General features: G+C 40.5%; 3 protein-coding genes across 9 annotated transcripts in view; 2 read left to right on the forward strand and 1 right to left on the reverse strand.

The window, feature by feature from the left end:
* The window catches only part of CCDC88C (coiled-coil domain containing 88C), a 155657-nt gene that overhangs the window by 117012 nt on the left and 22473 nt on the right, over positions 1-16172 (forward strand). The gene's annotated exons all lie outside the window — the stretch shown is intronic.
* GPR68 (G protein-coupled receptor 68) lies at positions 5723-7488 on the forward strand. The gene has a single exon (XM_062638579.1). The coding sequence runs from the start codon at positions 5817-5819 to the stop codon at positions 6891-6893; it is 1077 nt and encodes a 358-aa protein (XP_062494563.1). The 5' UTR covers positions 5723-5816; the 3' UTR covers positions 6894-7488.
* The window catches only part of DGLUCY (D-glutamate cyclase), a 185476-nt gene continuing 175653 nt past the window's right edge, over positions 6350-16172 (reverse strand). For 5 of the 7 annotated variants that reach the window (XM_062638538.1, XM_062638510.1, XM_062638521.1 and 2 more), the window contains exon 13: positions 10949-11375. In XM_062638538.1, the coding sequence (XP_062494522.1) occupies positions 11232-11375 (144 nt within the window). In that variant the 3' untranslated portion in view covers positions 10949-11231. Of the gene's footprint in view, positions 6466-10948; positions 11376-12867; positions 12914-15132; positions 15231-16172 lie in introns of those variants that run through there. The other 2 variants (XM_062638503.1, XR_009968458.1) reach the window with 2 other exon arrangements.

Consider the following 16172-nt stretch of genomic DNA (forward strand, 5'->3'; position numbering starts at 1 on the left):
CTGAGTCCCCTTTGCTTTCTGCTTACAGCAGAAAAGCAGCAGGGTGATCAGCAGCCTGGCAAGTCTGCATGTTGCAGGTAAAATAGGGCCCATCCATGCCTGTGCTGGTCCTCCTACAGAAAGCAAGTAGGACTGAGGCCAGAGCTTCTCCCCTCATTCTGAGGTAGGATGAGAAGGAAGTGCAATTGCTAACCCCAGCCCAACTTAATCTTATCTCAAAGTATGGCAGAATTCACTTGAGGTGAGTCTCCACAGCTGTGAGTCACTTCTGTAAATACATGGATATATATATTGGTTGTCTGATGACTTGTTCTGGTTGAAGCTAGGTTGAGTGCTTTGTAATTCTTCAATTACTCTTTTTCACGGAAAGTTATGTCTGTTTTACCACAATCCACCATAATTTCTGAAACATTATCAGCAATAGTTCACAAATTGGTTTAGCTAATTCCCTAGACTTTTGCAATATCTGTTAGCCTTTGATTATCTATTTATTCTATGCCCCCATCCTTACTATTAAAAACAATTTTGTTAGATGCTGAGTCACAATTTTGGTTCTAAAGATTGGAATAAAAATTAACATTAAGTATTTCAGCTATGTTTAGATCTATAATTCATACTTGTGCCTCGTTGTATTTGTCTTTTCCTTTACTTTTCTTGTGTGCTAGTAGAGGCATCCTACATTGTCTTTTATGATTCTTTCTACTTCTTCAAGTTCAACCCCACAGCAATGAAGCAGGGACACTTTCCACTAGACCAGGTTGCTCAGAGCCCTGTCCAACCTGACCTTGAATGTTTCCATGGATGGGACATCTACCAGCTCTCTGGGCCACCTGTTCTTATATCTAGTCTGAATCTACCCTTCTTTAGTTTAAAACCATCAGTCTTTGTCCTGTTGCTACAGATACTATTAATAAGCCTGTCACCATCTTTCTTATAGGCCCCTTTAAAGTACTGAAAGACTGCAGTGAGGTGTCCCCAGAGCCTTCTCTTCTCCAGGCTGAACAGTGAGAGTTTATTCATAGGAAGAAACTTTCTTCTTCAGCCTTACTTCCTAGGAGACGTGCTCCAGCCCTCTGACCTTTTTTGTGGCCTTCCACTGGGCCTGCTACAACAGGTCCATCTTTTACACCATAGTTCTTCCAATCGAATCTAAATATTATTGTGTCATTTCCTCATACTCATTCATGCACCCTGATTTCCACTTTTTTCTACCTTTTTTATTTTTTTCTTCCAAATTTGCCATTAGCCAGTCTCTGCCCAGTTTGTATTGTTTGACCGGTTCCTAGTTTCTTCTGCTATTCATCACTTCCCACACTCTTTACCCGCCCTTATTCTTCCAGGCTTTGTGAACTAGGATCAAACCAAGCTGACAAACCCTCAAATGTTGGGTGGAAGCTTAGTGTGTGTATTTAAGGGCTGGTGTTTGTGTAGGTAATGATCTGAGCCAAATCCTAAAATGAAACAGCCTCAGGTTTCTGGTTCCAAGATATGCAGCACAGTTCAGTTCCTGCTATGACAGTGACTCAGGGCTGTCTGTGGTGTATGACAGCTGCAGGGACAGATTAAACAGCGAGAGAGCTACTGTCACATAAAGGCGCACGACCATGTTACGCTCCCTGTTCATGAAAATGGGTGAGGATGAGACAAGCTGTGCGCACAACTTTTGCAAATTCCCACAAGGAAGTCTTTTGGCATAGTCCCGTTTGTCTCTGAGAAAAATATGTAGGTCTAATTGCAGACAGATTTCTTATGAGGGAAATTGTAGCGATGTTCTCTGAAACTGAAGAAACCACCCAGGCTCCATGCTAATATGGGGTCTGAGCTGAAGAGGCTGCTGCTGAAAATGGCTCCGAGATATTTCCTGTGCCACCGCCAGCAGACAGGGCTTAACATGTGAGCTGCTCCATGGTTCAGGGTGCAGGGGGGAGTCATATTTTTATCAACAGTTAAAGCACAAAAGAGTTGAGAAAGAAAAGAACCTGTTGTTGAACTGTCTAATTGAGTAATGAAAATTGGCTTGTTGAAACCAAGTGAGGCACTCTGAAGCCCAGGGATCCTTGGCTCTATTTTTAATTCAGGAACAAGAAAATTGTTTGGAGCTTATGTAGATGGTGAGAGTCTTCTAATTTGTTTACAAGACTTGAGCTTAAATGGGTATCCACTGAAAGATGTGGGCATATATGAGAGGGAAATACTGCCTGGAAATGTCTGCAGCCCCATGATGCTGAAGGTGTTACATAAACTGTGCCCTAAAAAAAAAATCACACAGCTGTACTATTTCCATATTAAAGCTAAAAGGAATGCCTCTGTGTGTGTTCCTGTTCATAAATGCTTTCAGCTTTATGGGTATCTGCATCCCAGATGTTTTTCATACAGCAGGTTTTTTTCCTCCTTCTCCTTCCCCTATCCAGAGGAGGTCAGTAAGTAATGAGGGAGATATTCATCTTTTCTCTCCCATCATCACCTTTCCTTCTAGTTCCACTTTTCCAGAGAGCTTGTCAGGTATTGTGTGTTACGTTCTTAATAGCCGGGTGGGTTCTTCCACACCCGTCTGTTGAGCACTGCCATTGAGTACTTTGATACCAGGTTTTTTCATATCATTCAGTTTCACTCCCTTGGCTGGTGCAGAGCTATGCTTCACATACTTGGTGCTGGGGAAAGGTGAACTGCCTTTATATCTCCTATTTGGCTACTGAGCCTGTCCCTAACCAGGCACAAGGGGTCAGAGGTTACAAAGGTGTCCTAGACCCCACGTGCAGAGGAGACTGAAAGAAGGGAAAGATTTCCTGGCTCATTGCTGCCACTGACCAGAAGAGCAGTATGAGACAGCTGTTGCACAAGCAGAAATATGGACCTTAGTATTTCCATTCTCATCTTTGAAACTGGGGAGGTTTTGTTAGCACAAGGCAAATTGATTTGTAACGGCCAGCCTTCTCTTCTGGCCCCCTGAAGCAGCCCACTCCAGCACTTCCTCCTGGAGCAGGAAATGATGCTGTAATCATAAGTTTATATAATATTAGCATAATGCCGTATCAATGAGACTTTTGCTGTCTCCTTCCTATTTGGCATTTTGGCAAGAATTTTAAGCTAATCAGAAAATATTTTTATGGCCATGTTTTCCATGACATTAACATAATTTAATAAAAACTTTGAGTTTTTAGAGGAAAAGGATAATTTTCAAAAAACTGTGCAACTGTAGAGTACATCTGCTTTTTCTCATCCTGTGATCCGTACTGACTCACTGGGTTATACTGAACAGAACTCGCAGCTGCTGGACAATGCTAGACCTATAAAGACAGTTCTGACTTTTCAAAGCTGTTGGCAGCTTTTGAATTATTAGTTGACCTCATCAACAGGAACTGGACACTGACTGGATAATTCTAGTTGGGAGATTAGATGATAGATCCCATATGTTTAGGCATTTTAGACTACAACTAGGTGTGCTAATCATCCTGTGCAGGCAAAATCTTACATTGAAAGTTGCCAAATTATTATACATAAATGAAGTGGTATTAAACACAAATACAATTGTACTTGGCCAGGAGCTCTGAGTGGAAAAGGCAGGATGGGATAAGTAGGTTATCAAACCTGCTTCAGCAAAGATTCTGTGCTCTTTTCTTGCAGATGAGGAGCCAGGTCTCCTGGAGACAGAAGAAGGTGGTTATGAAGCTATTTAGTAACTGGGAAATTTGTACATCAGTGATTAATTTCTGTGTTACACATCTGAGCTGATAACATTATTGTTGTTTCATGGGAAGGTTATGGCAATCTCTTGGAGAAAACTTCGAACTGAACCATGAGTATCTGTGACTGGGTCCCTTAAGCAGCCCTTCTGCTGCTGTGCTTGATTATCTAGTTGCTGTGCCATCCGCAGTGGAGAGGTGTCTCTTAACCCCTAGAGAAGCTGTGTGAGATTGAGAGGAGGAGAACAGAGGTTGCACTGTCCTAGACTTGACTGGTCTTTCATACAAGTTGCATTGGACAATGAAGTCAGAAGTTTTCAGAGAGATGAGCTTATGTTGGCCTGTTGTTTCAAGACTGAAGGCAACTGAGATCCCCAAGAATACTTCCACCAAACCCAGGGCCAGTGTTCTGTCTGTCAGTGAGAGAATAAAGATAAGCAAAGGAATGAAAACAACATTCTAATTCTTAAATATTTACATGTGTCCTTAAGTTTGCTGTGATTTCTGTGGGACTGTGCTGCACTGGTTGAAGAAACCAGAAACACTGAAAGTCTTTGCAGGTTTGGTCACTTATTTCAGCTGGGCAATTCTTTACTAACCTAAACAAAGCGATTTTCTTCTCAATTTCTACATGAGTAGATCCCACCACTGCTTAAAAAAAAAAATTATTAAAGAAAAAAAAAGGACATCAATATCCTCAAATGATGCAGCTGACATTAATTTTACTGCAGTGTGGTCATATTTTCATAAGGGTTGCCTTGGAAAAAATACCATGTTCCTAGACAGAACGGAAAATGATGACAACAATGTAAATTAGGATGGCAAACCAAAAAAAGGAACAAGGCCTTATACCTTATCTTTGTCCTGGATAGAGCTGTCTCCCTTTGAAGCCATGTTAACTGAAGCTGTAGGAAGAGCACACAAATTGTTAACCTTACAAAAGGATACATCACAGCTGTGCGTTTTCTGGGAAGAGTCTTGCTGTTCTGCATCATCAGGTAAAACACATCCCCTTCAGGCTGGGCACGGTTTGCCTTGCTGTTTACCAGTTCTGAGCATTTGTGCCAATGTGAATATATCGTATGAGGTGATAAAATGCTGAATGTGATAGATACTTCATTTAGTCTGGGTTTTAATCACTGTGAGCTGGCTCAAGGCTGAACACTTGTCCTATATGACTTCAGTGTTGACACCTTGTCAACAGTGGGTTTTGTGTCTTAAATAGCAATAGTATAATTATGGGAATGGTTTGTATGGGTATGAGCTTGGATTAAAGGAGATTCTCCAGGTGAAAACAATTACATTCATATTCAATGAAGATGAAAAGGGAAGATACAGCTATGTAAGTAGTAGCAGTAAATGACAGTTGATGGCAAATAAGGAATCTGTAATAGCCTATCCTGTAGGACTGAGACCATGGGAGTAATTTGTGCCAGATTTTTACAGGGCCCTTTTGGGAGAGAATGACAGCTTGCTTTCAGGATTGTGCTTCTACATAACTGTAAGAGAAACTGCTAAAAATTCCTTTTTTACATTTTTTTTTCATCCTGATGAGTTCAACTGCCTATTCCATGGTATCTAAAAGGAAATTTAAGAAATGGAAATTTAAAATCAACCGTTTCGTGCACCCTACATCTTCTGAGGAAGTCTGAGTGGACTGCTGGTTCACCAGGGATGTTTTTTCCATCATGGACAAATCAAATTACTGGTTTTGTGCTTCATCTGCAAAGCAGATGATATTTCTTCACCTTTTAGGCACTTGCAAAGCTACAACAACAAATGTTTTGTCATTTGCTGTGGGATTCTTGAACACACAATTTTCTGATACTTTTCTGGTAAGAACTAAGACTTAGTCATATGAATCATGACTCCAGACAGGCTTTATCTTCTATCAAAGACTATAAGAAATATAAGGCTAGGAAAATGCAGCTTACTGAAAACTGTACTATATATTTGACAATCGTATCCTTTCTGAAGATTTTCATGTGTTCTACCTTCAGGTTATTAACATCCTGCAGCAAGACATCACTTCAGTCTATGGAAGAAGTAAGTGACGTATTAAACCAGATGAAATTAAATTTTACATCTATTCACTCAGAATCCTGATGAGTTATCCACAGGAAGAGGTAGAAGATGGTGAATTTCACAGAGAATGCAACTGAGAAGTGCACTATTAATCATGATATCCACCAGATGTTATCTCCTGTGGTGTACATATTTGTATTCATAGTAGGCTTGCCAGCTAACTGCCTGTCACTCTACTATGGGTATTTACAGATCAAGGCTAAAAATGAATTGGGTATCTACCTTTGCAATTTGACCATCGCAGACCTGCTCTACATATTTTCTTTGCCTTTTTGGCTTCAGTATGTTCTACAGCATGACAATTGGACCTATGATGAGCTGCTGTGCAAGATTTGCGGCATCATCTTGTATGAGAATATCTATATCAGTGTTGGCTTCCTCTGTTGCATCTCCATTGACCGCTATCTCGCAGTAGTGCACCCTTTTCGGTTTCAGCAGTTTCGGACAATTAAGGCTGCTGTGATTGTGAGCATCATTATCTGGACCAAGGAAATCATGACATGCTGCTTTGTCTTTACACATGGGGAGGTCAGTATGGATGCTGATAGCCATGTGGTGTGCTTTGAGCATTACCCCATCAAAGAATGGGAGCATAATGTCAATTACTACCGCTTCTCTGCTGGCTTCCTTTTCCCCTTCTTCCTGCTGGCCTTCTCTTACTGTGGGATTTTACGAGTTGTCCACAAGAGTCCCGGAACTCAAAAGAAAAAGAAAATCCAAATTAAACGCCTGGTTTCAAGCACTGTTTTCATTTTTTTAGTTTGCTTTGGACCATACCACATCCTCCTTGTGGTTCGAAGTTTGCTGGAGAACAGCTGCTCATTTGCTGAGAAAATATTCAATATTTACCATGTTTCCCTCCTGTTGACTACTTTTAACTGTATTGCTGATCCAGTATTGTACTGTTTTTCCAGTGAAAGCACTTACCAGAACTTTGCCAAGATGCGAGACTCGTGTTTAACATGTTTAGGGTATCTGAAGCCTGAGGCAAAGGAATCCTATCAATTGAACACTTCAGAACCTCCCAACAGGCTACAGCATGAGCAACGGCCAGGGTTATTACAAGTATCATCTGATGGTGCTGAAATCAGGGACTCCTCCACAACTAACATGGGCAGCCTATAGCAGTCATCAAAAAAGAACATTAATCTAAAATTTGCATCTATGGCCATGTGAGTGTATCCATCTGAGTCATCCATGTACTACAGTGTTACCTCCCAGAGGCTTATTAGAAATGCAGTACAGCAAGGTTGTTTCTGGATATGCCTAGGCCTTGGCAATAGTGAGGAAAGCACGCACTGGGTCAGTTCAGTTCCAGTCATGTTTTTGTTGTCCTTGTGGCACCACTCAAAAACTGTTGTTCTGATGACTCCATTGACTGGAATAAGCTAGTACTCATGGTATGTGTTCTGTTGAATTTGTCTTTAGCTGCTTTCTGTTTGCCCTTGCAGCATCTAGAGAAAATAATTCTCTATAAGCTGTCATTGTATGTTGAGAAGGCTGGAGACAGAACAAATTAAATGTCCCCATACGTACTTTTAAAAAGAAAAAAAAAAGTATTTCTGTAACTCTGAAATAACTTCTCCTTCAGCTGGTTGTGAGGCCTGCAAAGACTGTGCCAGAAGCAGCCTCCTAAACTTGCCAGTCTAATAATATGAGATGTTCTGGGAGAAGACGCCCCGCATCTGTTGAGTCCTTTAGTCTGTTGGTTGACTGTTGAACCTCATCATAAGGCTCCTATTGACTTCCAAAGTAAGAACTCTTGGCTCCAAGGGGGATAAATAATTTGATCTGTTCACTGGGAGGTTGTTAGTACGTGAGGTGCTTTGAGCTGATGCGCTTTTCTGAGTCACTGTGTTCAAAGACAAATTTAGTTACATCTGAATTCTGCTACACGTCGCTAAGGTTTGATTGTGTCCTTTGCAATTTGTGTGTCTTGTGTAGCATAGACCATGCAGGCAATTAAATAAAAATACAGTTAGGGAAACTGGTAAATGGATTCTGCTACCACAGATACAATAGCTTGTGGTTTGGTCATTGTTCAATAAATGCAGTATCAGAAATATGATGTATGAATGATCTGTGTTTTCTGGTTTAGACAAACAAAATACAGGAATGAGCAGAGATAATGGCAATTAGTGCATGTTGTGGTCTATAGCAGTGTTTCTACCACCATCTCCTCTTCAGTTTGTTTGGTTGTTTTTTTTCCTGTATTATACTAATGAATCCTGTATGATACTTCTGCTCATCGTACCTTCTTGTATCTGTAACTGTTACACGATGAATATTGCTTTGTCCTTTCACTTCACTGGTTTCAAACCTTTCTTGAAACACTTCTGTCTCTGCAGCCTGGAGCTGATAACTTCCAACAGGACGATCAGGTTTGGGTTGTTTGGTTGTTTGTGAAATGTCAAAAAGATTCTCTAGGCAGCCAATCTATTGCTGGTGTCTCAAGTATGTCATTATAAAACAGCTCTGCTTGTCATCAGTTTCTGAAAGGAATATATTCTAATGGTTGTCTCACCTTGAGAGTGTTGAGAGTGCAATATTAGAAGTACTTAGGGGATGTGTTTAATAAAGAATGCTTTTATTATTTTCTTGCTGTATTTGTTCACACTGTGTTTGAAATAACTGTCTCATGTCTTTGGCTTGCAGTTTCTGTTTGTGTGACTGCAAACCTTTTCCTCCCTCTTGCAGAAAGGGTCCATGTCTTCAGTCCCAGGAGGGGATTAGGTTTGCTTAGGTTAACATTTGATTTGTTTAATTATTTTACATTTCTTTATACTTAGACCCCTCACCAAGGTGGATTAATGACCTTATACATGCATGTTTTTTCTTTTGACCATTAGTGCTGTTTAGCTTTACTTTCTTTTAGTCTTTCCTCTAATCTCCTGCATGTACCAATGGGGTGGCAAGGCTGGGGCTCCCAGCTATCCTGGTGCTGTGCCACTGTGCTGTTAAGCACTGAGCCAACCACTTGGACTCCCATGACCTTGCAGGCTGTGAGACACACACGTGGTTTGTTCTAGGATGAAATATTTATTGTCCTGTTTACGCCTTACTTCTTTACAGCTACCCATGTTGTTTAAATTAGACAGCTGGAATGCAGAGCATGCCATAGTACACGGAATTGTCATCTGAGGGATTAAGGTTTATTTGAGTTGGTTCTTTGACGTGATCAGCTTTTGGTCAGCTGCAGCAGCTTAAAATCAGATGGAAACTTGTGTAACAACAGTCCAATATTTCTGTTCAGTTCTCAACATTTAATCTGCTGACCCACAAGAGGAGCTGTTGTTTTGGTTTTGTTTTCTTATTTTTATGAAGGCAATATTTTCCCTTTTTTTTTCTGTATTGTAACTGTTAGCCTTAGGCTGCAGAGCTGTAGGGAAAAATGTAACTCTCACTCACAGCCTTTCTTTTTACTGCAGCCAGAACATAATCAATTAAGGGTCCTACTGTGGTTGCTTGAGTTATGCTACACATTGCAATTGGATTAAACACAGCACTTGGGACTGCACGAGAAAGGGTTTTTAAAACCTGCATTATAGAAGAAGTGAAATAAATTATTACATTTTATATTTTCTATTTCTTAATAAAATCTGATTGCTAAAACTTGTATTTGAGGGAAAGAAAGAGAAGAAGCTTACTAAATTAATATTTTTTGACAAAAGTTAGTGTTCAGAAAGAATAAGATACGTTGCACCTGTTACTGTAACATGTAAGTAAGCTTGTAGCACACAGAAGAAAGTCGGCTGCATCTTTTCCCAGTCAGGCATTTTTAAATGATGCCAATTTCATTCTGTGGGCTCTGTGCAGCAGTGGATAAATGCCATCCTGGGAGTTACTGCCTTTGGCAAGAAGCTCAGGTATTCATAAGAAATATTTTACTTCATAGTTATAGTTTGGAGATTTCTAAAAAAACCTGTTTTCTAATTGTGAAGCTTCAAAGATAGTTTTACTGCAACTTCCTACAAGAAGGCTTTAAGTAAAGTGAATCTTAAAAAAATGACCAATGTATAAAATCAACTTTGGGAGTTTTGGTGAATCTTAATGTCTATCAGGAAGTCTGGCATTAAGATTTCTTTATCTCATACATGTTCAACTGTTCTAAGTCTTTAAAGGCTGTGTATCCTCAAGGACTTAGAAGATTAATGTTCAAAGTGTGCTAGTGTTTGTGGTATAAACTGGTTTTTCTCATTCTCAAAAAGTTATGTTTGCCTTACATAAGAGAAGAAAAATAAAACCTGCTGGAAAGAAATGTTAGATAAAAGGTGTCGTTCGCTGCTGGAAGTCCACTGTCTTTTGGAAAAGGCAGTGGCTAAACTGAACTGCCATTCTTACTCTGGTAAAGCACAGTGGCTTGATGCTTGCCTTTTGTACAATTATAATCATTTTATATTGCTAAAGCATAGGTGCCTGAGAGGTGCAGTGTCAAATATACCCTGTCCTCCCTGCTGCGAGGGCTGATGACTAGCAAAACTTCAGCCCTGGCACTCATCTGGAATTAAAGTAAAATCACAGCTTTAAATGACAGGAATCGGGCAGAATTCACAATCAGTTGTCATGTACTGGTTCAGCGTTACTAGGCCTCTGAGTTCTGCTTCACCCATTCTTGTCAGGAGCTGAATTTCTATAACTGGAATTCATGTAAATGTTCATTTACGTAATTCTATTTAGTATTGAATGCTTTTTTTTTAATTTCGAATGATGCTTTAATTTCTAAGCATTATTTTTTAATCACTATGTATTTAATTAATTTATTCTTAACAATAGGATACCTTGAAATGTCCACAACCTTTCGGTATTACCTAGAAAAGGACAAAATATACAAATGGCAAACTACTAGCAGGAAGGAGGCAAATGGCACACCTTAAAACTTCTACAGAAGCCCTGCAAGGCTGGCCTTACTGTTATTACTTCGGGTAAAGCTTCCCTTGCCTTCTCACACTTCCACAAACTACCCACCACCATAAGAAGACAATCTTAAGAGGGGCTTCAGGGAGTGTGCAAGGGAGCTGTATTTAACTTTTATTACTGTAACATTTTCTGGGGGGTTTTTTGGTTTGCACCTTCCCTCTCCACTGCAGCTGTTTTCCCCACCACAAGGTATTTTTAAATCTAAGCTGCTACAAGAGTTACTTCCTGTTGCAGTTGCAAGGTTAGTAAAACAGGAACAGCAATGCAATAATATTTCATTTTAATGAGAAGCTTTCTTTGCAGAAACCAGGTCACCTCTTAGTTTATGCTAAGATTTAATATCCATTCTCCATTATAAAATTACAGAAAAGAAAGGTAGACCAAATCATCATGATGATTCACAGAGATGTTGTAAGGGTAACAGTGAAAGGTTGTGTGCAGCCAAGACACCAGAGATGAGAAGTCACCTTTTCATGATCTTGTACACCCTGTGAAAGCCTAGGTTAGAAGGCAAGAACATGGGAGCAACTCTTGACTTAGGGGCAGTCACTGCTGTGCTGTTTCTCGGAGCTTTTCAATCATAAGCGAATGGGTGTTGTAGAAGGGCAGTCCATCCACTTCCATTTCTAGACTGGCAGTTTTTCCACTGCGGACTCCATGCTGCACAAGTGTTTTCAGAAGATTTTCCTCCTTATAAGCCAAATAAGTAGAATATAATTAAAATCCTGAATCAAACAAGAGCATTCATCAAGACTTTTATTTTAATTCTGAGCACATCCTCCAGATTTGTTTTGACAGCAATTTGCTAGCACCATTTTTTATTTGCCCCAAAGAGTATGTATAGCATTTGGAACTCGAGGAGTGTAAAAAGGCTTATATTCTTGACTGCTATTTAAGTAATGAATTATATTGTTCTCCAGACTCCCTCAAATGACATGTTAGTGTCAGTTCAGAAACAGGAATCCTTTCCTGCCTGGCTTCAAGTTCCTACATTGCACAAATCAGAACTGGAGGAACTTCCACCAAAGCATCTCAAAAAACTACCTATAGTTTCCCCAGCGTAGCAGCTGGCAGCATCTTTAAAGAAAAAGAGGAGAAGGAAAGGGGATGCATCGGGGAAAAAAAGGTGGAGAGAGTACTTGAATGGACGGCACAAATGATTTTCTTTCCTGCTACTTCTGTGATCTCTGCATGCCCTTTTCTCTTTGTCCTCTTTTTTGATTTTATCAGTTCTTGTTGCTTAGGAAAGGGATGGCGAGGAAAAGAAACCTTGAAATTGTGCTTCCTTGTGATTGTCTGAAATAGCAAATACTTTATTTAGAATTGCAACTTAATTTCATGTTTGTAACAGTTATTTTCTTGCTTAACAGTAATGTAAGCAGATAGCAAAGCATGTTCCAAGTTGAGCTGTTCAAGTACACAGCAGGAACAGACCCGTTTGTGAGCCAGGGTCCACTGAGCATTGAGAGATGAAAAGATGGGATAAAATCAGCTCTGAAAAAAAACCCTACTGTTTCTATGAACAGTGACAATAGAAGACCAGGTTTCAGATGAAAGGATTTCTAACATAAAATGCTTTGCTTTTTATTTGACATGAAATGTACATAGTCAAACTCTCTTCTACTGTCTTAGCATTTACTACAAAGGGATTTCTCTAATTCTGTTAATAACACTCTAAGAAAAATAAAAAGCCTACTCCCATCCTAGCTTCCCCCTGCCTCAATATCCTGTGGTAATTTACAGAAGATATCAAAACAGTCATGTACCTCCGTCTTTCTCCCTTCCTTTGCTAGGAATGCCTTTACCGGTCTTTGGTGCACTGTTCTGTTTCCATTTGTGCAAGACCCTTCTTCGACAGAAATTCCTACTGGAACAGCCCTACCAGTGACCTTGACAAGCAGTTTTATAGGTTTAAATACTTCTTGTTTCATACTCCTATATAACAACCTCTAGCAAAGTCCTGGACATAAATTACCCATGAAGGGCTTTTAAAGTTAAACTGTCCAATATTCTCTTGTTGAATGTTATCTTTTTTTCCTTTTTATTTTATCTTTTTCCCTAGGAAGACTTCTAAACCATAAAGAATACAACTTTAGATCTGAATTTAGATACAATATGTCTGTATTTTACATAATGCAGTATATGGAAAAAATGCAACCATTTCTGAAAGGATTAAAGCACACCTTGCATGGCCAATGAGCTGAGAAATTAGTATAATTTGGTAATTGCTTTCTGAATGCACTTTATCACACTATCACACAGTATCACAGTATGCTAGAGATTGGAAGGGACCTCAAAAGATCATCTAGTCCAATCCCCCTGCCGGAGCAGGAACACCTAGATAATGTTACACAGGAATGTGTCCAGGCGGGTCCCTCTCCAGGGAAGGAGACTCCACAACCTCCCTGGGCAGCCTGTTCCAGTGTTCTGTCACCCTCACTGAGAAGAAGTTTCTTCTCAAGTTTAAGTGGAACCTCTTGTGTTCCAGTTTGTACCCATTACCCCTTGTCCTATCATTGTTTGCCACTGAGTAGAGCCTGGCTCCATCCTCGTGACACTCCCCCTTTATATATTTATAGACACTTATAAGGTCACCCCTCAGTCTCCTCCAAACTATAGAGACCCAGCTCCCTCAGTCTTTCCTCATAAGGGAGATGCTCCACTCCCTTAATCATCTTAGTTGCCCTGCACTGGACTCTCTCCAGCAGCTCCCTGTCCTTCTTGAACTGAGGGGCCCAGAACTGGACACAATATTCCAGATGGGGTCTCACCAGGGCAGAGTAGAGGGGAAGGAGGACCTCTCTCGACCTACTAACCACCCCCCTTCTAATACACCCCAGGATGCCATTGGCCTTCTTGGCCACAAGGGCACAGTGTTGGCTCATGGTCATCCTGTCGTCCACTAGGACCCCCAGGTCCCTCTCCCCTACACTGCTCTCTAACAGGTCGCTTCCCAACCTATACTGGAACCTGGGGTTGTTCCTGCCCAGATGCAGGACTCTACACTTTCCCTTGTTATATTTCATCAAGTTATTCCCTGCCCAACTCTCCAGCCTGTCCAGGTCTCGCTGGATGGCAGCACAGCCTTCTGGCGTGTCAGCCACTCCTCCCAGCTTAGTGTCATCAGCAAACTTGCTGATAGTACACTCAATTCCCTCATCTAAATCATTGATGAATATATTAAATAATACCAGTCCCAGTACTGACCCTTGAGGCACTCCACTAGTTACAGGCCTCCAACTAGACTCAGCCCCATAGACTACAACTCTCTGGCTTCTCTCCTTCAGCCAGTTCGCAGTCCACCTCACTACCTGATCATCCAGACCACACTTCCTCAATTTAGCTGTGAGGATGCTGTGGGAGACTGTGTCAAATGCTTTGCTGAAGTCAAGGTAGACCACATCCACCGCTCTGCCATCATCCATCCACCGTGTTATTTCCTCATAAAAGGCTAAGAGATTGGTCAAGCATGATTTCCCCTTGGTGAAGCCATGTTGACTGCCCTTCATAATCCTCTTATCCTTGATATGCCTTAAGATGGCACCAAGGATAAGGTGTTCCATCACTTTCCCAGGGATGGAGGTGAGGCTGACCGGTCTATAGTTACCCGGGTCCTCCTTCTTGCCCTTTTTGAAGACTGGAGTGACATTTGCTTTCCTCCAGTCCTCAGGCACCTCTCCTGTTTCCCAAGACTTGGTAAAGATGATGGAGAGCGGTCTAGCAATGACTTCTGCCAGTTCCCTCAGCACCCGGGGATGCATCCCATCTGGACCCATGGATTTATGGATGTCCAGATTGCTCAACTGGTCTCTAACCCATTCCTCATCGACTAAGGCAAACCGCTCCATTGACCTGACTTCATCTAAGGTCTCCAGGGTACAGGGCTCTTCAGGACTGCCTGCAGCAGAGTAGACAGAGACAAAGAAGGCATTCAGTAACTCTGCCATCTCTGTATCTTCTGTCACCAGGGCACCCATCCCGTTCATCAGTGGGCCTACATTGCCTCTGGTGTTAGTTTTGTCTGCCATGTATTTGAAAAAGCTCTTTTTGCTGTCCTTGACCCTTCTCGCCAGGTTTAATTCTAAGGAGGCCTTAGTCATCCTAGCTGCCTTCCTACATCCCCTAGCAGCAGCCTTATATTCCTCCCAAGTGGCCAGCCCCTCCTTCCATGACCTGTAAACTCTCCTCTTCCACTTCAGCATACCCAGCAATTCCCTATTTAGCCACGCAGGTCTCTTGGCCCTCTTCCTTGACTTCCTACGTGTCGGGATGCTCCGATCTTGAGCTCGGAAAAAGCAATCCTTGAATGCCAACCAACTATCTTAGGCCCCTTTACCTTCAAACAGCCTTGCCCATGCGATTTCCCCTAGCAATTGCTTGAAAAGGCCAAAGTTTGCCCTGCTAAAGTCCAGGGTTGCAATTCTACTTGCTATTCTACGGGTCCTACCACACAAGATCCTGATTTATAAAGATTTGTCTTATATTTATGGGTAATGCATCCTAGTTCTTAGCTCCAACAAAGTTAAATAAAGCTCTGGTCTTCTACTAAAGAGAAAAATATACAGTTACATGGTGTCAGTCTTGACATCATGCAACAATACAGCAATTATAGAGTTATTGAAAAAATGATCTGGATACACTGGTTGTATAAAAGTGCTACTTTATAATTTATAAAGTTTTAAATATACTTCATCTGCTATGATATGAATGATCATATACATGAATGCAAATGTAAGCACCTGCTATTTCTGCATGAGAGAGGTTTTTCTTAGCACTATTTATATGCAAAATGGCAAATTAAATCTCTTATGTCACAGAAGACACACCTGAATGGGATATGCAAAATATAATTTCTAATTTTGTTTCACCTACATATCTACATATTCGAGCACTCTGTTCTGCTTACATGTTTATGTGGGGAAACAAGGTTTACTTGCTTGCTTGCTTAATAACCTAACTATGCCTGATAAACCATATTATATCATCAAATGCTATTGTTTCCATTTGTGAGGAACATACACAATTTACAGTACACTTTTTAAGCTGTAAAGTGCTGCAATTTTCTCACCGTTCTCTCTTTAGTAAGTAACTATGTTAGGAGTGGGTAACTAGAAATATAAATAAATAGAAAAATTGTTAGTTTGCAATTTATGCAAGGAAAAAACTCCCTTGTGAATGAGAAAACTAATAAAAATACTAAAATAAACGTCATCTTTATATATTGCTCATTTATAAAGAAATTCATATTCTTATAGGTCATAATTTCAAAATAAATACTATACAGTTTAGTTATTAGCATTAATAAATATTCAGTAAAAGAACAGCTGCCTGATACATTAACCTGCTTGGGAGATGCAAGGAAATGCAGAGTTGACTGTAGAATGTTTAGCATTAATTACATTGGTATATGTATGAATTAATATATTTCCCTACAGTAATTTTAGTATAAAAGTACCACAAACATCTGAAACCACATAACTATGATTC

Source organism: Pezoporus occidentalis, unplaced genomic scaffold (genome assembly GCF_034315485.1).
Source record: "Pezoporus occidentalis ecotype Australia unplaced genomic scaffold, CSIRO_AGI_Poc_V1 ctg115, whole genome shotgun sequence".
Classification (NCBI taxonomy): domain Eukaryota; kingdom Metazoa; phylum Chordata; class Aves; order Psittaciformes; family Psittacidae; genus Pezoporus; species Pezoporus occidentalis.

What these genes read in the sequence shown, in the direction of transcription:
- GPR68 (XM_062638579.1), top strand. Translation starts at nt 5,817, where the DNA reads ATGGTGAATTTCACAGAGAATGCAACTGAGAAGTGCACTATTAATCAT.